A 26,059-nucleotide genomic window follows, 5' to 3' on the forward strand; every position below is an offset into this window, starting at 1 on the left:
ATTAAGTCATGGCAGAAAATTAAAAAAAAAAAACATTGATACTTATCCATTTCATCAAAAGTTCGCTCTCCATTTTTAAAATTTATCAAAATAATATTTTATCCATAATGATATACCCAAAGTACCTGTATACACCACTTTAAAGTAGTTTTGTTTAAAATTATATCATTTTAAAATAATCTTATTAAAAATATTAGATTTCCGACAAGTTGACATTACTCCATACGAGTTGCCAGATTTGGCCGGTGGCTTGACAATTAATAATAAACCCAATGGAGATATAGAAATATATCATATTTCATCTCACAATAAATGCACAACAGCCAGCAACTTAAGGATTGTAATAATAGTAACTTATAATTTTGTCATCCCCTCTCCCTCTGTTTTTTTTTTTCCTTTTGCAGTGCATTTTTCTCATTGAATCTAGTTTATTTTAACATATGTAATGAGCTTAAATAAATTAACAAAACCAGAAATGTTCGTTTCCTGTTGATCCAATGGCGTCTCCTCCACTCAGGCGTCAAGTATATCATCTAGGATGTCAAAAATAAATCTAATCTTATATCCGATCTAAATTGATCTGAAAAAAATTAAATTCGGATTAAATATTTTTAGATTCAGAATGAGATTGAAAATTTTCAGATCAGGTTCGGATTAAATTCAGATTGACTCGAATTTAAAATTTAGTAGATTTTTAGGATTAAATCATATTTTTTTAAAAAAATATTTTTATATATATTAATATCAATATTAGTGTAATAATAATACAGTATTAAAATAAAAATTAAAAAAAAATATTTTTAATCAAGTTGATCGGATTCGGATTTAGAAATTTCCAATTAAATTCAAGTTCGATTCAGGTTGGATAAAAAAAAAAAAATTTCAACTCGTACCCATCCAAATTGGCACCCTTACATCCACTCTTGCCATGTTGGAAGAAACTCCATCATCACTAAAACCTTTCAGCATTTGAATGTTGCTCCTCTTAGGAGTAAGAATTAATTTGATGCTGAACACAACGAGGAACAGAGCATAACTACTTACTTACGGAAAGAAAAGGAGAAAAGGGAAGAGAAAGTATTTATTTGTGAATAATTCTGTGTATTTTGAGGTCCGCTACAATATTGGTTGGTTCAGTAAACGTAAAACACTGAAGGAGTGGACGAACAAGGGGAAAAGATCACCGCAGAACATCACATGCATGCATGTACAACTTCCAGCTCCGTCTTGTGGTCCTTCATGGCTCTTCACCTCACAGTGGTCCTTCTTCACCTCTCCTGCTCTCTTTTGCTGAACCTATCCATTCTTTTTCAGGACTCAGTGCGGCTTTCTGTCACCTTGCCTGGGGTTTCCTGTACCTGGTGTGGACGATTGTCGTATTTTGGTGGGTGGTGATATAGCTAACACTTATGGTGGAAATCACAGTAATTAGTACAAAGCATGTGAGTAGCGAATTGGATGAGTAAATGGTAGGCTAGACTGCCTTCCCATGAAGCTTACAATGGAAAACTGCTGGAAAAAGAAGGGAGAAACACACACAGGGACGTTTGCAACTTATCTTTTGCTATATTCCACTATCTTTTTTGCATAATCAAAAGTTTGAGAGAGAAAAGAGAGGGATCACGATCCCCTAATGGAGTCTATATTGGACTGAGTCTTACATGGATGGGGTGAGCTCGCTCACTCCCCCTTGGCTATATTGAACTTCACATTCCAATAGCTCCATGGCCAGAGGGCAACCTGATGATGACAACAATTGTATTGTAGCAGCATTTTGTGTAGTCTTGGAAGTATGCAAGCTCAGAGACTTATTTTGACAAACTTAAGTTACTAGTGGTTTTACCTTGGCAAGTGGAGGAAGCATGAGCTTAGAGAGGGCTTGTCAGGCAAAGACGTGATCGGCAGCAATGTGGAGGCTACTAGATGGTCGTGATTGTTGCTTGTATTCACAACAGAAGTACCATCTTCATTGTTAGGGAGTGAATCGAGCATGAAGAGTGATTTGGCCGGGGAGGCAAATGGGCTATCAGGCAAGTTATGATCAGCGCTGCAGCGAAACATGAGAACAAGTTGTAGCAGCTATGCTTTGTTGCTTAAGGATAAAAGAGTGAGTAACCTTTCTTGAAAATCGCCGTCTTCATTGAGGTTTGTTTCACCAGCAGCTGCATTCTTATCATCACCATTTGATTTCTCTTCTGTTTCAGCAACACTGAGGCTCTTCTCTGAATAAAATTAAACAAGGATCATCTTAAGCTAAAAACTCTACGTTCGGATGGAAAAGCAACTACAACAATTAGAGGTGAACACACCCTCATTCAGTGAATCCTCCTGGCTACTGCTGCTGCAGATGTTGGAACCATTATTGCTGCTATCCACACTACCAATTGGTTGTGTGGCCGTAAGAGAGGGAGAATTGATGGATGCTGGAGCAGATGAGAAGCTTATGTTGTTTAGGTTGAGTCGGAGCCCCATAAATCGCATAGCTTGCAGTTCAATTGCTCGCTGCAGCTCTGCTGCTTGTTGCTGCTCTTCTAGCTTTCTTCTTAGTAGTAGTTCCTGATTGAAACTGCCATTATTCAACATCATCCGCGTACCCACTGCACCATTTACATAGCATTAAGGTAACTTTAGAACAAAACAAAGGAACTAAAGAAAGATGAACTGGTTGCAAGAACTAACCAAGCTGTTGGAGGTCCAAGTTCTCAGCTTGTTGCTGCTGCTTCCTGATGAAAGAAAAGATCAATGAGACAAATGGGAACAATATTGTAAACCAAATGCAAGGAAGAAAAAGTATTCTAACAATGTGAAGGAGGGCATGCCTGAATTTTTCAGGAATCTTCCCCTTCTCCTTGTAAGGCTTAACGAGAACCCGGGAATCACAGACAAAGTGAGGGTTCCCCTTGGCTAGGATCAACTTCACAGTTTCCGGGTAGACGAAGGTCACGAAGCCAAACATTCTCTTCTGCTGAAATGGGATTCTCACGTCTTGCACTGGCCCGAAAATGCTAAAAACAAAAGTAAATGATCAAAGATTTGAGTTTTTGTGCACAAGGAAGAGAGGCCGGGATCATCGAGAGTAATAAGTATTTATTGGTGCAAGATCTCCAACTAACCTGAAGTAATTGGAGACGTCCTCTTCACTGAATGTGCTGTCAGCTGGGAAGGTCAAGTAGATCTGCCTTGAGCCAGGATTTGTCATCAAATCGTTTCTTTCCATTCTCGATGTACCTATGAACTTATGGGAATCGTCTCCAGCCAACATCAATGCTGCAGCTGCCGCTGCCGCAGTCGCCACCCTGTAGTAATTACAGATTCTTGATTCTGTGTGTGTGTGTGAAAGAGAGAGTGAGGTGCGAGAAAAGAGGTACCTTTGGCTTTCATTTTGTTGGTGCTGAAGCCAGAAGTTGAGGCATTTGCTCGAGGAAGACGAAGGCGACGGCGGCACCGAACCGGTAGGTGAGAAGGGGAAGGCGGACGCCATAAGATGCGAGACATCGCCTATCCTCTGGCTCTTCGATCTTTGCAGAAGCTCTTGGCATTGCTGCTCCACCGCCGCGTCCATTTTATCCGCCGCGACATCCTCCGGGAGTCCGTGGAGAAACCTGCAAGCGCTTCCATTCTTGCAATAGCCTCTCGCGAAGTAGAGGCACGGCTTCCAGCCGTACCCCGAGGCCGGGTCGCCGAGGCAAATGTCCGCGGCGGAGCTGCTTCGGCAGTGGTGGTAGCTGTTGATGCCCCAGCCTATCCTGTTGGGGAGCATCGCGCCGTCGCCGTTTCCGATAGGGCTCCGGCCATCGATGTCCCGGTTGAACGCATCGCTGCCCCTGCCGGCGTTCGCAGCGACGGAAAGGGCATGGCTGGAATTGGGAGCTGTGCCGTGGTCGCCGAGGAAAGACAACTGGTCCGCTAGGTGGAAATCATCAATGAGGTCGGCGCCGCCATAGAAGGGCGAGAGGCCGAGATTATTGGGGCTAACGAGCTCGTCAGAGCTCTGGTGCTCATCCAACGACGGACTCAAACCATCGCCGCCGCCCATGCCGCTGTTGGAGCGGGAGAAAATGGGGGGCGGAGCCCACGAGGATGGCGAGGAGGCCGCGAGCAGGCGCGAGGCGGAGTTCTGGCGGAGGAGCAACGGTGAGGCATCGCCGGAAGGGGTTCCGGGAATCGAGGGCGGTGCGAGACCCAGCTCCTTTAGGGTTTTCAAGACCACGGACTGGAGCAGCGTCTCCGGGGCGAAGGCCAAGCGAATCATCTCCTGCTCGCCGTGCTCCTGCAGCAAGATCAGCCCCATGATCCTGTGGGCGTTCTCCGGGTCCAAGCTTTGGATCCTCGACAGCACTACTCTCGTCGCCTCGTAGGCGTCCATTGCTCGAAGCAAATAGATGCAAGCAGCAGCTTCCTCGCTCCACTTCCCCTGTTATAGCAACCTACAAGGAACAACAACATAACAGAGGGCGACAGAGCATTAAAGCCTGGTGCTAACTCCTATTGGCCGCTGCTGCCATTAAAAGACATCGGAAAGAAGTAAAGCGCAAAGAGGAAAAACAAAAAAAAAGCAGAAGCTTGTACCGAGAGACTCGCTCTTCGCCAATAAAAAAGCTTCCTTTTCCTCTTCCTCCTCCTCCTCCTCCTCCCTCTCTCCTTCAGCAGTTCTCAAGCGACCTCATTTCCAAAGAAACACAAGAAACTTTCTTCGACCTTATTTTATAATCGAACCAGAGCCATAGCCTTGTTTGTTCCCCTCTACGCTTCCGCGCTTCCGCTCTGCGCCTTGATCACAGAGAAGGGGTAGATCTTAGATCTCAAACAGTTCGCCTCTCTCTCTCTCTAAATACCCTAATTGCTCTTCCCCGAGACAAATCCAAATGGTGTTGGAATGGTCAGGCGACCCCTCCACTCCATCTCTCCTCCCTTTGTCATTGTTCTTTCGCCGTCGCTGTTGCCAACTTTTTACTGATGAGTTTTAATATATATCGTAGACTCCCACAATTACTATTCTGCAACGGGAGCTGACGACGCGCGCCTCAATAAATATGATATTAGTTCCATAATCTCGACGCCGGAGCCTGCGTGGGAGAAGGAAAAACTGGTGATTCAAAATTGTAAAAGATGCTCACTGTGGATACAGGAGAAGTTCAAATCAAGTTGGTCCGGGTATATCAGACTTGGTGAAGGATGCATGGGCCTGTCTTGGTTCAGAGGAAGTCAGAGCAGCATTAGCCATTAGCCATTAGCCATTAGCCATTGCATAGCTTGCAGCAGCTTTTGTTTTTTCTGACTTTATTACTGTTGTGCTCGGCGTTTAATCACTGCACTGTAGAATCGCAGTGAGGCCACGTGTTTCACAGCACCGTAACCAGGTTTGGACTCTTCCTCTTCCTTTGCTCTGCTGGAATTAAATGAAGATGCCCTTCAGTCATTGTCTCGTTAATCTATTTACCTAATTAACCATGTCATTTCCATTTCTTACCATTCTTTTGGCGCCGAGATATGAGACATGCATGAACCGAGGAGGATGAAGGGAGCTTGGACGATCCAATTTCTTCCCCTTCCTGACCAATTCGCTGGAAGTGAAGGCATGCATATTCCAGTGCTGACAATGGATTGTTCCCCGGAGGGGATGTCGTTCTTGGGAAAATACTCTCTGACTCAATTGAAAAGGTTTATATTTTATGCGTGTGACCCAAAATGACTGTCTTAGAGAAAGACAAGACAGCTCTTTGGTTGGCCTAGGCTGAGTGGAGTTTGTGATTGCTCTCTTTAGTCTGCAGTGTGTGAAAGAAAAATAAAAGAAATGAAATGCTTAAAAGAAAGAAAAAACAGAAAAAGAAAATTAAGATTGTAAACAAGTTAAGCCAATTTAAATTTTTAGTATTTAAATTTATTTGATAAAATAATCAAGTAGAGTCAAGTTTAAAATAAATTAAATTATTAATTATTTGAGTTTGACTTAATTTATTTTTTATCAACTTGATTTGAGTTTAGTTTGTTTACATATTATCGAACTTTCAATTAAGTTTATTTAATTATTTGAAACTTTAGATTATTTGATTGGTTATTGAGTTTGATAATTCAAATTTATGTGTTCATTTTAAAAGTGTCTTTATTTATTTAGTATTTTAATAAAAAAAATTATTAATGAACATAGTTCATAACAATGTTCACGGACATTGTTTATGAATATTAACAAGTTGCTCAAATTTATTTGTTTAATTGATCTTATGTATATTAAATGAAGATAAATAAATTTTTATCAAACTGAATATCAAATTTATTGATGAACATCAGATTTATTTAAAGCTCTAAGAAGGAGAGTGGGAAAAGAAGAGAGGAGTTTATGATTCTTTATTAGCAATCTTTATATAATTAGGATTGTTTTTTACCAAAATATAGTTGAGTGTTAAAACATGATATATACTTATTATAGATCACATCATAGTTCTATGTCACTACTTTGTTTTATAAAAAAAAATCCTTTTATATTTTATTGAAAAAATTACACATAATTGTTATTCTTTTAACATTTAATTATATCTTGATTAAAAAATGATACTCCTTTTCAGAGTCTTTATAGATTGTTTTTTTTCTTAATGTGTTGGAGATTGAGAATATGACGGTCAATAGAAGATTAGGAAATTGAAAAAAAAAAAACAGCAACATCTTTTTAGGGAATCGAGTTTAGTTTTTTAATCAACTCAATTTTAAAAAAAAAAACCAATATCAAAATCTTAAATTCAAATGATTTAACCAATGATATGGCTTCTTGTTTGAAGGTATATCTTGTTGCTTCATGAACTCTAGTGTAAACAATGATTACATTCAAATAAAAAAAAATCAAGTAGATACAAATAAACAAATAAAAATTGCAGTAATGAAGAAGCATTGAATTTGAATCATGTGTCTTAAAGGAAGATAAAAAGAAAATAGTTCCCTTTCCGCAAGTCCTGCCGCTTGCCGGTGCACGAAACATGGAACGAGCCATTTGAGAAGAAGAAATAAGCAGAAGAAAAAGAAAAGAAAGTCATATGTTTGATGGAAATATTCTGAAATAACTATTTTTATCGTGATTATTCATATGTATTCTTTTACTATAATTTTAAAAATTAATCAAGTCATTTAGAATGAGTAGTTATGATTAAATTAAAATAATAATAATTTTAATTATAAAATAAAAAATATGTTAAAGATTATTTTATTTTTCAAAAATAAAGAGTGGTTTTAAGTAATGACAGTGTTCAAGTGTACACTTGCGCAGGCAATGCCTTTAGCCAGTACAAGTAAGAGAGCGGAGCAGTAAGTTCGTACCCAAGTTTTCTGCATGATTTGGCTCTGTTCTGCATTACTGGCCAGCATTCCCCACCACGGGCCGAGATTTTTCCTTACGGCATATTAAATTTCTACAAGTCTGTCTGTTTGCCGTTAGAGCTTTGTAACGTATAAAATGGACCGGTCATCTACCCGTGTTACTGAGAGATGTGGAAAAACAAATGAAAAATATAGAAATGTTGGATAATTTATGAGAAATTTTAAGAAATTAGTCAAATTTAAATTATACTGAGTTAAATAACCTGGATTCTTTTCTGGTGTGTATTTTTTATTTACTCAAGCAGCAGTGGAGCTGTACCACAAGCCTTTGCTGCTCCACTGATTCAGCACCATGTGGGAATGTCAGTCAGTGTCTTCCCCCAGCTACAGCACTTACAAGTTAAGCAGTCTCAAGCCAGGACCGAGGCTTATCCATTCTATGTATGTTGTTTCCTACAGAAATCGTGTTGGTTGAGGAAGATCAATCAAAACACATTAAAGTCCTGGGAAGTGTGACAATCCACCAGAAAATTAAAACCAAAACATATCAGATTGGTGCCCACAGCTGAGAGAATATGTGCAAAAAACCATTTACTTTTATGCTTGATTGCCTGAGAGGGCTGTCCATTGAGACATCTTGCAGGTGCCAGAGAACAGACTGATAAGAAAAGATGCGAAAGTTCAATCAAGGAAGGGGGAACTCCAAAGCAGACTCCTCCCATGTGGACATCAGCTGGAATTCTAGTGACAACCAGATTTTAAAGGCCCGAAACAGTTGTTTCCTGTCCTCCTTTCTCTTCTTTTATTGTTTCTCATGGAGGTTGGTGGAGAGAGCTGCAATCTCTCTGAAAGTTGCAAACCATGATAGGAACTTAGTCTCAGATGTTCAAATATTGGTACAAAATAGTTCTGTCTTTTTTAATTGGAAAAATACTGTTAGGTAAAAGGATGATCAAAGCATGTATGATACTTCATAGAGTTAAAAAAAAAAACTCATGAATCCACCTCCACACGAGTGGCAAAATGCGCCATCTCATGACTATGAAAGCCACCTCCACTGCCACCTTCTGTTCCCTTTGTTAGATTGATCTTCATCGGACTTAAATCTGTCTGTTTGTCTGTTCCCACAAACACACCCTCCCATTCAACAATGGACAATCATCGATGCCTCGACGACTTGTAGACCTGCTAATAATTAAAGGAAACAAAGAATACTCAGGTTCAGGTGAAGATTTAAGAAATCTTTGTTGGATGAAACTAAAAGAAGCTCGCCCACAAAAGATTAGAAGTTGGATTGTCATTTTATAATTAAAGTTTCCATCTAAGGTTGATGGGCCAACCATTTCTTTACAGATCAGCACATTATCATCAGAAGAGAACAAATGATAGAAATACAGGAAACATTCCTTCAATTAAGCTGAAAGATAATATTGCAAACCACCAAATATCCAATTAGGTGTTGGGTATGAAGTCATTTTCACTCCTGTAGATTCTTCTTGCTGAAAAGGACAAGCAATGGAAGTAATATATAGAATACTAGACTAATATGTTTCTAAACTCATTTAATGAATTTCAGAAGGCATATGTAACTACCTGCTAATGATTAGATCTTTTCCTTCTCTACTCATAGAAAAACAAATTCATAGGAAGAGAAATTTCCTTCAAGCATAAGTAATTAATGCTCTAAGTATCTCCTGAAAGTGGATATTTCTAAATTCTATTTTCAAGAAGATTGAACATGTCGAAGGAAAAAATATTTTTTGACAAGACTAGTTACTCAAATTCATGAGCATAAATAATGGAAGCAGAATTTGCCTGATTAACTTGTTAAGACAAACCGAGCCACTAATTCATCTTGCTAGTCAAGTCAATCTAATTGACTTGATTAATCAAATTAATTTGATTTGTTGACTTAGAAGAGTGAATCGAGTTAACTTCATTGATTTAAGCAGACCTAATGGATGGAGCTTACCTATCCAGCTCACAGGTTATACCAACTTGATCTGAGATTGAGCATGATGTGTTAGAATGGTGGAGCCTCCACGCGTCTCATCAAAAATCAAGATATATGCTTATGTGGAGGACAAGAGTCAAGACGAAGATAACTTGACCCAACCGGCTATGCCAAGGTTGTCCCGATCGGCTATGACAAGGTTGCTCCGATTGGCTATGCCAAGGTCATGTTCGGGTCCTCTCGATGGTCATTCGGGCATCATCTAAGCATGAAGCACCACTCCTAGTCGGGCGACACCACTCCCAATCGAGTGTTCCTAGTCGAATGCTCCTAGCTTTCTCTCAACTGGTTATGCCAAGATTTTCCTGAACGTCTATGCTAAGGTTATATGCTCTAGTCCTTCCGATGATCGTTCGAGCATCATTTAAGCATGAGGCACCACTCCCAGTCAGACGACACCACTCCCAATCGAATGTTCCTAGTCGAATGCTCCTACCTTTCTCCCAACTGGTTATGTCAAGATTGTCCCGAGTGGCTATGCCAAGGTCATATGTTCTAGTTCTCCCGAATTGAGGATGGCTCCATCGTGTTGATAATGTGAGCTCAAATCCTTCTCCATCCTAGTGATCTAATGCTTTATTGGATGGGTCCTCCCCCATTTATATTTCATAATTAATATGCTTTTAGCGTCGACTATCATAATGTTGAAGATGAAGAGTCAATGGTGTTAATAATAATCATTAATACATCGAGAAAATGTAAAACCAATAAAAGTGATAAATGATCCTTAATACATAAGAAGGTAAAGGGCCATCAAAGGTAGCATAAAAAGAAGGGAGAAGCATAAGGTGAGGGAAGATTTTCTAATACTAAAACTCTCGATTATTCATTGGTTCATATTTTCCACCTTTCCATTGGTTCTTATTTGAGTATCGGAGTGACAATGCTAGCACATCCTAGCGCCATTCTAATTTTCGTCTTTAGTTTTTTTTTTGTTATTCTCCATGTTCTCAGGTGGCAGTAATTTCAACAATATGACTTTTCTATGCGGTTCTAACATTAGCAATTGATACATCTATGACCTTACTATGCGGTTCTAACAAGATCAATGAATATGATAAATGTGTCTACATGAGAGTCACAGAGAGTGACTATGTCATCTTGTGCCTCTATGTAGATGACATACTTATCATTGGGAGCAATGATAAGATAATTAAATCCACTAAAGATATGTTGAACTCAAGATTTGACATGAAAGACATGAGTCTAGCTAATGTGATTCTAGGAATCAAAATTCTTAGAACGACAGAAGGACTTGTCCTTAGTCAGTCTCATTACGTGGATAAGATTCTTGATAAATTCACCAAGGGTGATACTGCGTTGGCACGAACGCCGATAGATACGAGTCAGCATCTATCAAAAAATCGAGGTGAAAGTATCTCGCAGATAGAGTACTCTCGAGTGATTGGAAGTCTGATGTACTTGATGAGTTGTACTCAACCAGACTTGGCCTACGCAGTAAGCAAACTGAGTAGATACACGAGTAATCCCGGTGTTGAGCACTAGAAAGGGATAACAAGAGTACTGAGGTACTTGAGGTATACTCGTGAATATGGACTGCACTATACGAGATATCCTACTGTGATCGAAGGATACAACGATGCATGTTGGATATCTGACATAAAAGACTCTAAGTCTACGAGTGGATATGTCTTCACTCTAGCAGGTGCAGCCATTTCCTGGAAATCTTCTAAGTAAACCGTAATAACCAGATCCACGATGGAATCTGAGTTTGTAGCTCTTGACAAGTGCGGTGAAGAGGATGAATGGCTACGACAACTCTTAGAAGATATTCCTCGATGGTCGAAACCAGTGCCGACGATTTGCATACATTGCGATAGTCAATCAGCAATCGGTCGGGCACAAAGTCATCTATATAATGGTAAGTCTAGACATATACATCGTAGACATAATACCATTAAACAACTACTCTCAACGGGAGTTATCACTGTTGACTATGTGAAGTCAAAGGATAACCTAACGGATTCGCTAACCAAGGGGTTAAATCGAGAGTTAGTTGCAAGCTCATCAAGAGGAATGTGCTTGATGCCGATGCCAGCGATCAGTGCAGAGAACACCCAACCTATGCTGATTGGAGATCCCAAGAACTAGGTTCAAAGGGACAACTAATCTGCACTGACTAGACACACTGTGGGGGGTAGCCCAATGAAATAGTGACTAGAGTAGGATAAACTGATGGGCTTTTAATGATCAAAAAGAGTAGATGGTAACTCTTGAGGGATCACCGATGTGAGAAAGAAGTGGGGCCGCTTCGAAGAGAATTGGAGGCACAATTCTTAAAGCTTCTCACAGAACCAGGCGTGTTCATGGCCAAGAACAAACACACTCATGAGAACTGAGTTGTATCAGGGAGAGTCTTGGGTGAGATTTGTCACTGCTTACACAGACGACAGTATAGTTCAAGGACATCGTGACTACTGTCAGCTAGTAAGCAACCAGATCTTCACAAGAGAAGGTTCAAAGGGTAAAACCTACCTATCCTATACTTGACTCGACTGCTGAATGTTATCACATACCCTATCTCTATTCATGTGGGGGATTGTTGAATAAGTGTGAATGGAGAAGAGGAGGAAGAGAGAAGCTCTATTGTGCATGGGACTTTAGTCCCACATTGGGAGTTTCTTGGCATCTTTGTTGGTTTATATTGATTCACATATATTGAGGATGTGAACAAATGCATGGGGAGAGACTCTCTCTCACGCATGGGTGCGCAGGGGGGTGCAAATCCAGGGCCTGGATTGCACTAAACCAAGTTGACTCGAGCGCGACCTGCGCACACGAATACCGGACCGGTCGGGGCAAAATTTGGCCAAGCGGAACAACCAATATTTTGTCACATATATCTTTTTGCTGCTTGTGTAACGGATACATTAAAGAAAGATTAATGCATAATCAAAACGGCCAAGTGAAAAGCTGGCGTTGATTAATGATCATTAATTGATCATTAATGTTGTCCTTTGGTCTTGAGCTTCTATATAAGGAGGCTGCGACCACAGGCAAAAGGTTACACAGATAACACAATGAAAGCAAGCAGAAGCTCTCCTCCTCATTCCCCTTCTCTGTCGTGCAACTCCTGCTCGGCAGATTGCCCACGGTAGCATTCGGGTACCACTCAGTTCGCCGTGACGACCGGTGCTTGGTGGAGTTCACGGTCAGATCGTTGTATCCTGGGAAACAGACCACCCAAATAAGCCTCGAAGCACAGCCGGAGGTGGGGGCGAATCTGTTTCAAGATTGTTAGAAACAAACAATCTGTTGCCGGAGATTTTACTGGGTATTAGCTGAATTTAAATTGCACTGAATTAAATTCAACTTACAGTAGAGATGACCTGAGCGGATAATTTCAGGCTACCAGCAGGGGCTGGTTTCTGCTCCAAGCCGAAGAATTGCCAAGCAAGAAGATCAGCTGAGCCACTGGTCTGTGTTGCCGAGCGGGCGGATCGGCCGAGCAGAGGGCAGATCGGCCAAGAAGAGCGGTCAAGATGAGGTCGGATCGGCAGGTTGGGCCGATCGGTCGGTCGGGTCTTGACAGAAAGGAAGACCAGGTCTGTTTAGAGCAGAATGACCAGGTCTGTTTAGAGCAGAAAAGTCGGGCAAAATCCCGACCGGGCAAGCTGACCAAGGCCTGCAAGTAGCAGTTTCCTTGAAACAGAGTCGTTTCTGTTGAGATGGCCATGGAACAAATGTTGAGGTGCAACAGACTCAACACGTGCAGGCCCCCTCAGCCCCGATTAGAACTGTGTCAATCAACCATGGGGAAAAGCCAGAGAAGTTCAGTGGACTGAACTTCAAGAGGTGGCAGCAGAAGATGCTCTTCTACCTGACCACGCTCAACCTGGCTCGGTTCTTGACCGAGGACCCTCCCAAGCGAGCTGAGGATGTTGATGCACAGACCATCAGTACAGTGGAGGCATGGACTCATTCTGAGTTCCTTTACCGAAACTACATCCTCAACTGCCTTGTCGACTCGCTGTATGCTGTGTATAGCATGAAGAGAACGACTAAAGAGCTGTGAAGTCCTTGGACAAGAAATACAAGACGGAGGATGCAGGGGCAAAGAAGTTCATCGTGGGCCAATTCCTGAACTACAAGATGGTTGAATCCAAGACAGTAATCAGCCAAGTCCAGGAGCTTCAGGTAATCTTGCATGAGATCCACTCAGAAGGGATGGTTCTGAGTGAAACCTTCCAGATGGCTGCTATCATTGAGAAGCTGCCTTTAGGCTGGAAGGACTTCAAGAACTACCTGAAGCACAAGCGGAAGGAGATGAACGTGGAGGAACTCATTGTTCGACCTCGCATCGAAGAAGACAACAAGAGTTCAGAGAGGAAACTGTTCTCTCAAGCTATTGTGAAAGCCAACGTGGTCGAGCACGGTAAAAGCTCGAAACGAAAGAACCCCAAGTCTTCCAAGATGGGACCCAGAGGAGGCATCAGCAAGAAGAAGTTCTCTGGGAAGTGCTTCAATTGTGATAAAGTGGGTCACAAATCTTCGGAGTGCAGAAAGCCGAAGAAGAAGCAAGAGGCCAACCTGAATAAGGGACCAGAAATGGACGACCTCTGCGCTGTGGTCTCTGAGTTGAACTTGATCGGTTCAAACCCGCGGCAATGGTGGATCGATACTGGAGCCACCAGACATGTGTGCTGCAACAATGAGCTGCTCCACAACTTCGAGGAAGTCACTGGAGATAAACTGTTCATGGGGAACTCAGCAACCTCGGACATCGTGGGCCAAGGTAAAGTGGTGCTGAAGATGACCTCGGGCAAGGATCTCACTCTGAACAATGTGCTGTATGTTCCGGAGATTCGAAAGAATCTAGTGTCCGGATCTCTGTTAAGCAAGCATGGCTTTCACATTGTTTTTGAGTCGGACAGAGTTGTATTGTCCAAGAATGGAGTGTTTGTAGGAAGGGGCTATGTATATGATGGGTTGTTTAAGCTCAATGTAATGACGATTAGGCCTAAGATAGATAAAACTGAAAGCTCTTCCACTTATATGCTTGAGGCTTCGTGTTTGTGGCATGGTAGACTAGGACATGTTAACTACGATGTATTGCGTAGATTAATTAATATGCAAAGCATACCTACATTCCACCTTGACCCAAAACACAAGTGTGAGATTTGTGTTGAAGCGAAAATGACAAGGTCATCCTTTCAACATATTGAAAGAAGTAATGAACCACTTGACCTAATACACACTGATGTGTGCGACCTAAAAGGTACACCAACACGTGGTGGTAATAAATACTTCATCACTTTTGTAGATGATAACACAAAATACTGTTATGTGTATCTCCTCAAAAGTAAGAATGAAGCTATAGAGAAATTTGCTCTCTATAAGAATGAGGTTGAAAACCAGCTTAATAGAAAGATTAAGGTGGTTCGAAGTGACCGAGGCGATGAATATGTGTCACCATTCACTGAGTTGTGTGCTGAACATGGGATCAGACATGAAACAACAGCTCCATATCACTACAAGAAAAACCCTCATAGACATCGGTGGAACAACAACAGTTTTAAGCAAAAACCGATGCCTTTGAGTATTTTACACCGATTTTTCCAAAAACCGATGTCTATGAGCGCCTTTTTTTTGTTAATAGACACCGATTTTAACAGCGGTTTCTAAAACCCGATGTCTATGAACCAAAATAAAATAATATAATTTTTCCACCAATACTTAACCAAAATTTACAACAATTCACTCTTCCCTCCAAACCTAAACCTATATCGCGCCGTCACCACCACTTTCCTCCTCGCCGCTGCTCTCCTCATCTCCCTCTTCCCCTTCCTAGATCGCCCCTTCCTCTCCCAATCAGGATCAACACACGGAGCCCTTGCTTGTTCGTCCAACCACACCGTCGTCGTCCTGGAAGCTGCATAACTTTATTTTCCCCACTCGTAGTTGAACCAGTGCCATCTGCGTTGCACCAACCTCCCCTTCGCCGGTCACAAAGACACTGGAGCAACGTTGACCCTCTCATTCGATGGGATAGGCCGAACGACGGGTAGGTGCCCACCATCATCCCATCTGGAGAAGACCTCGCCTGCGTCGACGAAGGGGAAAGCAAATGAGGGAGCGGAGAGAACCTTAGATGAGATCTGTGGCATAGCTCTATGATTCCTCTGCTCGATCCATCATTGCGGTGTGCTCGTTTCACCTAGACAAGTTAGATCGCTTCGCTTCGGTGGATCTTCTTTATGAATTAGTCGTTTCACCGTTGTCTCGAGGTTGCTTTTGTCTCAATCCACGCAAGGATTCGAGGGTTTCTTGAAGCTCGATCTTTGGTTTTGTGATTATTGGGCAAAATATTTTTTTGGCTGGTCCATTCTCGTGCCCTCTATGGAAGATGGCGTTACCTTCATTTTGTTTTTCATAGGAAAAATTACTGCTTTCCTACTCCCCTGCTGAATGAAGCTCCTTTTCTACTCCCCTGCTTTGTTCCTTTCTGTTTGATCTTTTGTCTACTTCTTCTCATGATTTCTTAGATTTTGGTTTTCAAGTGTGTTATGTCCTCATGTATGAGACTAGACAGAGGACATAATTTTGTAATTTTAGGTATGAAGTGAAACATCGCCATCTTCTCTAATCGTAGGCTTCGTTTGTAAGGCTGTAAAATACCGGAAAATAGGCGAATATTGATAAGGGAATTTTTCGGAATTTTTGAAAATTTTTCGGGAATTTTTTCGGAGCTCGTACGGACGAGTTGACGGGGATAAAAACGAGGTCCGGAAAAAGCCTATTTAGGCTACCCCAATTAAGTGAGGAAATGTTTATATTTATATAATCTTTTTCTTTTTCCTTATTTTTTTCTTTCCCGTTTCTTTTTCCTCTCCTGCGAGCCCGAGCCTTTCCCCGACGCCGATTTCCTCTCAGCCTTTCTCCTTGCCCTAACCGCCGGCGACAGTTTCTTCCTCGCCGCCACCCATTTCCTTTTTTATTCTTTTCTCTCCCGAGTTTTTTCTTCCGCACGGAACTAGGTCTGCAGCGCGCCGCCGACCCGAGTAGCATCGCCACTGCCCGTCGCCCTAGCCGTGAGATCCCGATCACTGGCCGTCGGCTCTCGGTCCCCGATCGTGACCCCGCCGGTCTCCCTTGTGCCCTAGCCACCTTGCGTCGCCGTCATAGCCAACGCTGCCGGAGAAGTGCCGTCGGTCGCCTCCTTTGTGCCGGCAACCGAGTCTAGTGCCGATTTTTCCTCTCTTCCCTTCGCTGTGGAGTTCTGGTGCCACCACCGCCGACGACCGAGCCTATTGCCGACGCTCTTCCTTCTGTTCTTTGTGTTGTTAGGGCCGAGCCTCACTGAAGGACCTCATTGTGCCGTCTCTCTTCTGTTCCTGATCAATCTTCTTGGTGGAATTAGGTCACAGTTGAGGTAAAATTTGATCTTGGTTTTGGATTTATGTTTTTGATCAGGATAGTGTGGCTGGTTTTCGGTAGTAATTAAGTAATTGTTGGCAGCAACAACTCTAAGTGGGGCAGCAACTCTTTGGTCTCCAGCAGTAGTTGTTCATTTCGGCAGGACTGTCCCTAGTTGTGGATCAACATCGGTTGCGAGTAGAGGTAAGGTGTATTAATTTGTTTTGGTATTAGGTTTGTATTTGGAAGAGTTCAAGTTGATTTAGGTTTAGATCTAAATCAAATTGTATAGTGGATCGAATTAGGGTTTATGAAGCTAATCCTATTTGGTCGAGGTTTATGGATTAAGGGTTTGCCCTAATTTAGAGTTAAAGAATTTATTTAGCTATTTATAGGAATTTAGCTAAAGAATCGCATATCTATTTGATACAGGATTTTGACACGAGACGAGTATCTCGGAGTCGGATTGGACCTTTCTATTTTCGGAGGCGGGTACTTTTGACTTTTTTTCTTTGATATGCTTAGTAATGAAATTAACATATTGCATCAATTGTATTTCTTATCTGTTTCGGTTAATCACTACCCAAATCTTGGTACGTGCTTGATTGATTGTTTGATTTGCATCTCATGTATATTTTACCTATTTATACATGCTTATAGGGGGTAGTGATATACCATGCTTCACCATGTTCAGGACCTAGGTTTTTATACATTCTGTGTACCTTTGATTCGATATGATTCGTTGACCTAGGGTGCACTTTTCTATATATATGGATTAGGTCAGGATGTTTATATGGTTATTGCCATGCATCATTTGCATGATTGCATGCTGTGCGATAGTCCGCTCTATTATTGTTGAGCACATCGCCAGTTACATGGATCTGCACACACCACCACTCATGGGTTAGTGGTCGATTCAGGCAGAGTGTGTTGCAGCAGGGACTCTGTTAGGTACCGTTGGTCCGCTCATGGGTAGTGTGACACAACGTGTTATCCGGCAGGGATTCCTCCCCGTCACTGTGTACCGGGAGTTGAGAGCATTGCGCTCCCCCATTTATGATTTGGGGTAGAAGGATAGGTGTACTCCGACAGCATCCCGTCCACTCGGTCACTCATCAGGAGTAGTGACGACAGAGTGCACGGTTGTCACAACCCTACCCACTCGGCCTCACTATTGTGTGAGATGATCGACTGGCGTCAGGGGTGACCAGGACGCATCATTGGCATCATATGCATGATGCATTTATTGATTGTGTTTGTGTTTGCTGTATTTATATGCTGCATATTGTTTGGATACCTATGTTTGACATGCATACAAGATTTTCCCTATCCCTTGGACTGTTTAACCTTATACTCAGGACCTGGTTAGTACAGTATTCTCCTGTTTACTTCAGATGCATTTTTATCTTTCTTATCAGGAGAATGTACGCATGATTAGTGCTAGTTGTTGTTTCTTTACTTTGCATATCAATTGTACCTGCTGAGTGTTGGACTCACCCCGCCTCCATTGTTGTTATTTTCAGGTTGATGCTGTCAGGAGGGAGTTCCAGTCGCTAGTCCCCACAGCACGTAGTGCTAGATCTCTGCAGACCTCGATGGTTTATATATCATTTAGTTTAGTTTTGCATTTATTGATTATGTGTGGACTTGGTTTGTTTGGATACTTGGTTGTTGTATGGATTTTTGTGATGATGATGGATTTTTATTCGATGTGTTTTTCTACTACGTGCCTGCCTGGACGGCAGAAGAGGTGAGTTCGTCGGTTTTGAGCTTTACGAGTGTAGTTGAGTAGGGTGATTTTTTAGTCAGAGTATTACTACTTTGTTTGATTATATATAACTGCGTGGTGATGTTTTATTTTGTTGTTATTATTCCAGCCGCCTGTGGCTGAGGTATTTGTGAGATGTAGAAAAGTTTCAGATTGTCCACCGTACAGGGGAGATGCTGTCGAAATTTTCTCGGACAGGGACTCCTCTGGGGCGTGACAATTTAGTGGTATCAGAGCACAGTTCTACGATCTTTTATTTCGTATTTTGGATTTTCGGGATTTATCTGATACCAATTTATTTGGTATCAGAGCGGGTTATGATACCTGCTTTTGGGTGTTCTAGAGATTTATCGGATACCTGTTGTTGGTATTCTGGATATTTGGGTTAGCCAGGTTTGCGAGTCAAACTGGGCATTATCGGATTTTCGATATGGTTATGTTTCGGATTTATTTGGATTTCCGGCGATATGTACGTTCGGAATTTTGAGGTCAAATTGGGGACTGGACAGCGACGGAACATCTCCAGACGGCAAATAGGTATGTTGTTATTTTATGTTTGTTATATTGGTATTGATATCTATAATTTAATTTAACAGATATGAGACGATCTACTCGTATTGCTGCGAGACGTGGTGCTGGACGACCACGTGCGAGGACCACGGGATCTCTGGATATGCCAGAGATGCCACTGTTAGTGAGCCTGGACGGACTCGGGATGCAGCAGGAGCATCGGGCTCTCAAATCCCGATAGCTCTGTAGAGATACCTACTTTGGCCACAACGACGGTATCCACTCCTACCATATTTACGGTATCATCGGTGTACCATTGGCGTGCAGACATTTGCTCAGGCGACCTCGCGTACTCCGGCACCACCGCCACGGACCTCGGTACCCGACACCGGTGGCACCTGTGCCCCCATAGCAGCAGCTGCACCATATCCGGTACCATTACCTACCGTACCTCCAGCTGCCACCACTTTTGTTCCCCAGTCAGTACCACCGAAGGCTTATGCTCCGGTATATACAGCAGCATCGGGGGTTCCTCCTCCGGTTTATTCCGTGGTACCACCTGTAGTATCAGCTCCAGTGTTTCCGTCGGTTCCTGCAGCCGTCCCGACACAGCTCACTGATATTGTCGCTGCACGAGCTAGGATTCCAGCATTGGCTGAGTCGATGAAGACTCGTTTCACTCTTTTTCGCGGAGATCTCAATCCGAGTATGGCTCTGTCATGGATAGAGACTATGGAGCAGACTTTCTTCTATATGGCTTGCTCCGAGTGGGAGAAAGCAGAGCTGGCTGCTTACCATTTACGGGATGAAGCTAATGCCTGGTGGGTTACTCAGCGTTCTATTATTGGTGAGCGCAACGTCACATGGACCAGGTTCAGAGAGGCTTTTGAGAGCCGTTTCTTTCCACTGTCCTATCAGATGGCTCGCCGACAGGATTTTATGAGTCTGAGGCAGAATAATCGCTCAGTGACCGAGTATAATACTGAATTCCTCCGGTTGGCTCAGTTTTGTCCAGAGTTAGTTGCGGAGGACAGAACTCGCATGATGTAGTTTATGCAAGGATTGGATGGTTATCTGCATGTACAGCTTGCCGGATTAGGGATTTCATCTTACTCTGATGCATTGAATCGAGCTTTGATGATAGAGTTAGCTCGGCAGACAGCATATCCGGACAGGAAAAGAAAGCATACGGGTCAGACATCAGGGCAGGTCCAGCAGACTCAGGCGACAGGACAGCCTCAGAGTAGTCGCAGACAGTCAGGTCAGAGTTCTTCTGGGGCGTCTCGTAGGCCTCAGAAATCAGGGCGGTCTTCTTCAGGACGTTCCCGGTTTTCTCAGCAGAACCGGCAACCACCTTCCGGTGATACTCATTGTTTCAGATGTGGATCCAGAGATCACCTCACCCCAGCTTGCTCTCTGGGACAGTCAGTTTGCTTTTATTGCAAACTGCCGGGGCACCAGAGCAGAGATTGTCGGTGAAGGCTCGGCCTGTGAGGGTCAGTCGAGGGACAGTCTAGTCGGCGGGCATATCGAGGAGGCGAAGCCCAATCTTCACGTCGGGAGGCAGCTCCTCCGGCGGATTTGGCATGCTTGGCAGAGTACTCTGCTTCAGAAGCACCCCAGTTTTGCTCCAGACCTTATTATCCGACTCGAAGCGATGTCGACTCGGTCCCACCACCTGATGCTCGAGTCACCATCCTCTCGTCTTATCGCACATAGTCCAGCCAGCGCCTCGATGGCGAGCTTCGCCCACCCGGCGGCGATGTTACCACCTCCTCCTCCGAGACCGGTCGTGTTCATGCGATTACGGAGAGGATGCTCGGGCCGACGGATCCGTTTTCGTGGTACGATTTCTATTTATGCATTTATCACGATATTTTGATTGATCTTGGTAGTTCGATTCTTTTATATCCGTACCTTTATGCGGAGATTGGTAGATTACCCTCTTGTTAGGCAGCGGTTGAGTCTCCCTACCGTCCGGTGATACTTTAGGCGTCACCAGATCAAAGGTTGCCGTTAGACTTTGGCAACATGATACTTAGTAGATCTTCTAGTATTGGAGATGGTCGAGTTTGATATCATTCTTGGCATGGATTGTCAGTATATCATGCTACCGTTGATTTCCAGACGAGGGTGGTCACCTCCCAACCAACCCTCGTGGAGTTTCACCGGCATCAGATGACGATCGCATATTGAAGCTGCTGTCTCACGGCTGCCATGGTTTCGTTGTCGTTGATCGATCGAGGATAGTAGTAGTTCGCGACTCTCAAGCGCTGTTGTCGGAGTACCGGATGTATTTCCGGAGCTGCGTTTGCCTCCCGGTGGAGTTCGCTATTGAGTGATTCCGGAACCGCGACATCGAAAGCTCCGTATCGTATGGCACCAAAGAGTTGAACGAGCTGAAGGTTCAACTCCGTGGATAGGGGATTTGTTCGGCCTAGTGTTTCACCATGGGGTTCTCCATTTGTCAAGAAAAAGGATGGTACTATGAGGTTGTGTATTGACTACAGGCAGCTGAATGTGACCATCGAAATAAATATCCATTACCACGGATCGAGGATTTGTTTGATCGGAGGTACATCGGTGTATTCTAAGATTGATCTGCGATCCGGATATCATCAGATGAGAGTCTTTCGTACCAGATACGATCATTATGAGTTTTGGTAATGTCATTTGGGCTTACCAATGCTCCAACGGTGTTTATGGACTTGATGAACCGTATTTTTGGAGTATCTAGATCGGTTTGTTATCGTTTTATTGATGACATATTGGTCTATTCTCGTTCCGAGGAGCATCTTCGCATAATCTTGGAGATTCTTCGACGACATCACCAGACGCAAAGTTCAAGTGTGCGTCGTTATCCTCGATCGATTTTGGGACACGTGGTTTCTAGAGGTATTTGATTGATCCTCGAAGATCGAGGTAAGTCGATTCGATACGGGATTGGCTGTACGCGTCTTACCAGAAAGGCGTGAAGTTCATGTAGACGGAGGATTGCGAGACCAGATTTGTCGGCTCCGTTTTGGTTTTACCTTCTAGAGAGGACGGTTGTACTTTACACCGATGCATCTCTGCACGGGAGAGTAGTCTCTTATGCTTCTCGAAGGAGCATGAGAAGAATTACCCAGTACATGAGTTAGGCGCCATCATCTTTGCTCGAAGTTATGGCGACATCATTTATATTGTATCACATTTGAGATTCTCACCGATCATAAGAGTCTCAAATATATTTTCACTCGGAAGGAGCTTAATCTTGACGGAGGAGATGGATGGAGTTCTGAAGGACTATGATTGTACCATTAGCTACCACGGAAAGCTAATGTGGTTGCAGAAGCGCAGGAAGTCCAGAGGACTTTGGCTTGCCACCGACTTGATTCGAGTTTCTGAGTTAGATCTTGAGGGGCAGGAGGAGCAAGGTATTCTTGTTACCATGGTTGCTCGATCGTCGATCGTGACGAGGATCCGATGATCAAGCATTTGCGTTTATTAGCGATAGATAGCTTAGTTTACGAGACGAGGAGGGTATTATATTCTTCGAGGCATTATGCGTACCTCGGTCTCATCCGGTCTTACAGAGGCTACTTCTCGACGATCCATCCAGGAGGGACCCGTATGTATCGAGACTTGAGGCGCGTGGAACGACATGAAGAAAGACATCACGGATTTCGTAGCTAGATGTCTTTGCGGTGAAGTGAACACCAGAGACCTGCTTACTTCAGCAGATTCCTATTCACGAGTGGAAGTGGGATCACATTACTATGGACTTTGTGGTAGGATTGCCGAGGACACGACGAGGCCATGACGCGATTTGGGTAGTCGTTGATCGATTAACTAAATCCACGCACTTCTTAGCCTGATTCCCTGGATCGATTGGCGATCTGTATTGTCGGGAGATTATCGACTACATGGTGTTCCGTTGAGTATCATTTTGGATAGAGATCCACGGTTCACGTCTCGTTTAGTCTCGCGGCGGGCCTTAGGCACACTCCGCTTTTAGACTTTCCATCCACGACGGATGGGCGGTCGAGCGGACCATTCGGATGTTAGAGGACTGCGAGATCATGTGTTATGGATTTGGAGGTGGGAGGACCATCTGCCGTTGGTAGAGTTGCCTACAACAATAGCTTTCATTCGGCTATCCAGATGGCACCGTTTGTATGGGAGACCTTGTCGGACACCCGTCCTCTAGGATGAGGTTGGAGAGGCCCTGTTGGGACCTCATAGAGTTCAGCGGGATGCAGAGTTGGTCCGTACTATCAGACGGAGGATGTCGAGGCGCAGGACCGCCGGAAGAGTTACGCCGATCGGAGACGTAGGCCACTAGAGTTCTCGTGGGCGACATGTTTTGTGAGTTTCACCCACGAAAAGGGTGAAGAGATTTGGCCTCAGAGGTAAGCTAGCTCAGTGGTACATTGGTCCCTTCGAGATCTTGGAGAGGATCGGGCGGTAGCTTACCGATTGGCACTACCACCGTCCCTGCCAGCGTTCACGATGTATTTCACGTATCGATGCTGAGGAGATACGTGCTGACACATGTCTCAGTTCCAGTTCATCCTGACATTATATGAGGAGGTTCCAGGATTCTCGACCGGAAGAGCGTCAGTTGCAAGACTATCCAGTGGTTAAAGTCGGATGGCAGCATCATTCGGACGAGGAGGCTACTTGGGAGCTCGAGGATACTATCCGAGCTCGATATCCCCATCTTTTCACTTGAGGTATGTGATTTATTTACCGTTCAGCATTTATACTCTATATCGGTTGTTAGTACTTGCTGATGGTAGATAACGAAATTTGGGGACCAAATTTTTATTAGTGGGGGAGAATGTAAAATACCGGAAAATAGACGAATATTGATAAGGGAATTTTCCGGAATTTTTGGAAATTTTTCGGGAATTTTTTCGGAGCTCGTACGGACGAGTTGACGGGGATAAAAACGGGGTCCGGAAAAAGCCTATTTAGGCTACCCCAATTAAGTGAGGAAATGTTTATATTTATATAATCTTTTTCTTTTTCCTTATTTTTTTATTTCCCGTTTCTTTTTCCTCTCCTGCGAGCCCGAGCCTTTCCCCGACGCCGATTTCCTCTCAGCCTTTCTCCTTGCCCTAACCGCCGGCGACAGTTTCTTCCTCGCCGCCACCCATTTCCTTTTTTATTCTCTTCTCTCCCGAGTTTTTTCTTCCGCACGGAACTAGGTCTTCAGCGCGCCGCCGACCCGAGTAGCATCGCCACTGCCCGTCGCCCTAGCCGTGAGATCCCAATCACTGGCCGCTGGCTCTCGGTCCCCGATCGTGACCCCAACCGAGTCTAGTGCCGATTTTTCCTCTCTTCCCTTCGCTGTGGAGTTCTGGTGCCACCACCGCCGACGACCGAGCCTATTGCCGACGCTCTTCCTTCTGTTCTTTGTGCTGTTAGGACCGAGCCTCACTGAAGGACCTCACTGTGCCGTCTCTCTTCTGTTCCTGATCAATCTTCTTGGTGGAATTAGGTCACAGTTGAGGTAAAATTTGATCTTGGTTTTGGATTTATGTTTTTGATCAGGATAGTGTGGCTGGTTTTCGGTAGTAATTAAGTAATTGTTGGCAGCAACAACTCTAAGTGGGGCAGCAACTCTTTGGTCTCCAGCAGTAGTTGTTCATTTCGGCAGGACTGTCCCTAGTTGTGGATCAACATCGGTTGCGAGTAGAGGTAAGGTGTATTAATTTGTTTTGGTATTAGGTTTGTATTTGGAAGAGTTCAAGTTGATTTAGGTTTAGATCTAAATCAAATTGTATAGTGGATCGAATTAGGGTTTATGAAGCTAATCCTATTTGGTCGAGGTTTATGGATTAGGGGTTTGCCCTAATTTAGAGTTAAAGAATTTATTTAGCTATTTATAGGAATTTAGCTAAAGAATCGCATATCTATTTGATACAGGATTTTGACACGAGACGAGTATCTCGGAGTCGGATTGGACCTTTCTATTTTCGGAGGCGGGTACTTTTGACTTTTTTTCTTTGATATGCTTAGTAATGAAATTAACATATTGCATCAATTGTATTTCTTATCTGTTTCGGTTAATCACTACCCAAATCTTGGTACGTGCTTGATTGATTGTTTGATTTGCATCTCATGTATATTTTACCTATTTATACATGCTTATAGGGGGTAGTGATATACCATGCTTCACCATGTTCAGGACCTAGGTTTTTATACCTTCTGTGTACCTTTGATTCGATATGATTCGTTGACCTAGGGTGCACTTTTCTATATATATGGATTAGGTCAGGATGTTTATATGGTTATTGCCATGCATCATTTGCATGATTGCATGCTGTGCGATAGTCCGCTCTATTATTGTTGAGCACATCGCCAGTTACATGGATCTGCACACACCACCACTCATGGTGGTGCAGCAGGGACTCTGTTAGGCACCGTTGGTCCGCTCATGGGTAGTGTGACACAACGTGTTATCCTACAGGGATTCCTCCCGTCACCGTGTACCGGGAGTTGAGAGCATTGCGCTCCCCCATTTTTGGGGTAGGAGGATAGGTGTACTCCGACAACATCCCGTCCACTCGGTCACTCATCGGGAGTAGTGACGACAGAGTGCACTGTTGTCACAACCCTACCCACTCGGCCTCACTATTGTGTGAGATGATCGCCTGGCGTCAGGGGACGCATCATTGGCATCATATGCATGATGCATTTATTGATTGTGTTTGTGTTTGCTTTATGCCGCATATTGTTTGGATACCTATGTTTGACATGCATACGATTTTCCCTATCCCTCGATTGTTTAACCTTATACTCGGGACTGTTAGTACAAGATTCTCTGCTTACTTCAGATGCATTTTATCTTTCTTATCAGGGTGCGCATGATTAGTGCTAGGTGTTGTTTCTTTACTTTGCATATCAATTGTACCTGCTGAGTGTTGGACTCACCCCGCCTCCATTGTTGTTATTTTCAGGTTGATGCTGTCAGGAGGGAGTTCCAGTCGCTAGTCCCCACAGCACGTAGTGCTAGATCTCTGCAGACCTCGATGGTTTATATATCGTTTAGTTTTGTTTTGCTTTTATTGATTATGTGTGGACTTGGTTTGTTTGGA

At 43.5% G+C, this 26,059-nt stretch overlaps 1 protein-coding gene and 3 long non-coding RNA genes across 5 annotated transcripts; 2 read left to right on the top strand and 2 right to left on the bottom strand.

Moving 5' to 3' along the window:
• Positions 1–1,063: 1,063 nt before the first annotated feature.
• Positions 1,064–5,021, bottom strand: LOC122052323 (zinc finger CCCH domain-containing protein 53-like). Its single transcript, XM_042613805.1, has 9 exons — positions 4,570–5,021; positions 3,369–4,427; positions 3,114–3,296; positions 2,820–3,005; positions 2,680–2,723; positions 2,310–2,597; positions 2,117–2,222; positions 1,844–2,047; positions 1,064–1,740 (listed from the first exon to the last, which is right to left on the bottom strand). The coding sequence occupies exons 2-9, from the start codon at positions 4,364–4,366 to the stop codon at positions 1,707–1,709; spliced, it is 2,043 nt and encodes a 680-aa protein (XP_042469739.1). The 5' UTR covers positions 4,367–4,427; positions 4,570–5,021; the 3' UTR covers positions 1,064–1,706.
• Positions 5,022–6,938: 1,917 nt separating this feature from the next.
• Positions 6,939–8,575, bottom strand: LOC122045608. 2 transcript variants are annotated; one of them, XR_006130058.1, is made up of 4 exons: positions 8,311–8,575; positions 7,901–8,150; positions 7,569–7,808; positions 6,939–7,466 (listed from the first exon to the last, which is right to left on the bottom strand). It is a non-coding gene; the product is annotated as an uncharacterized LOC122045608 (long non-coding RNA). The 2 variants fall into 2 exon arrangements; XR_006130038.1 differs by having other exon boundaries at positions 7,569–8,150.
• A 7,652-nt stretch (positions 8,576–16,227) lies between these two features.
• On the top strand, positions 16,228–17,182 carry LOC122045675. The gene is made up of 3 exons (XR_006130075.1): positions 16,228–16,712; positions 16,799–16,900; positions 17,129–17,182. It is a non-coding gene; the product is annotated as an uncharacterized LOC122045675 (long non-coding RNA).
• Positions 17,183–24,413: 7,231 nt separating this feature from the next.
• On the top strand, positions 24,414–24,941 carry LOC122045730. The gene is made up of 3 exons (XR_006130108.1): positions 24,414–24,471; positions 24,558–24,659; positions 24,888–24,941. It is a non-coding gene; the product is annotated as an uncharacterized LOC122045730 (long non-coding RNA).
• Positions 24,942–26,059: the final 1,118 nt, after the last annotated feature.

The sequence above is a fragment of the Zingiber officinale genome, chromosome 1B, assembly GCF_018446385.1.
Source record: "Zingiber officinale cultivar Zhangliang chromosome 1B, Zo_v1.1, whole genome shotgun sequence".
NCBI classification, from domain to species: domain Eukaryota; kingdom Viridiplantae; phylum Streptophyta; class Magnoliopsida; order Zingiberales; family Zingiberaceae; genus Zingiber; species Zingiber officinale.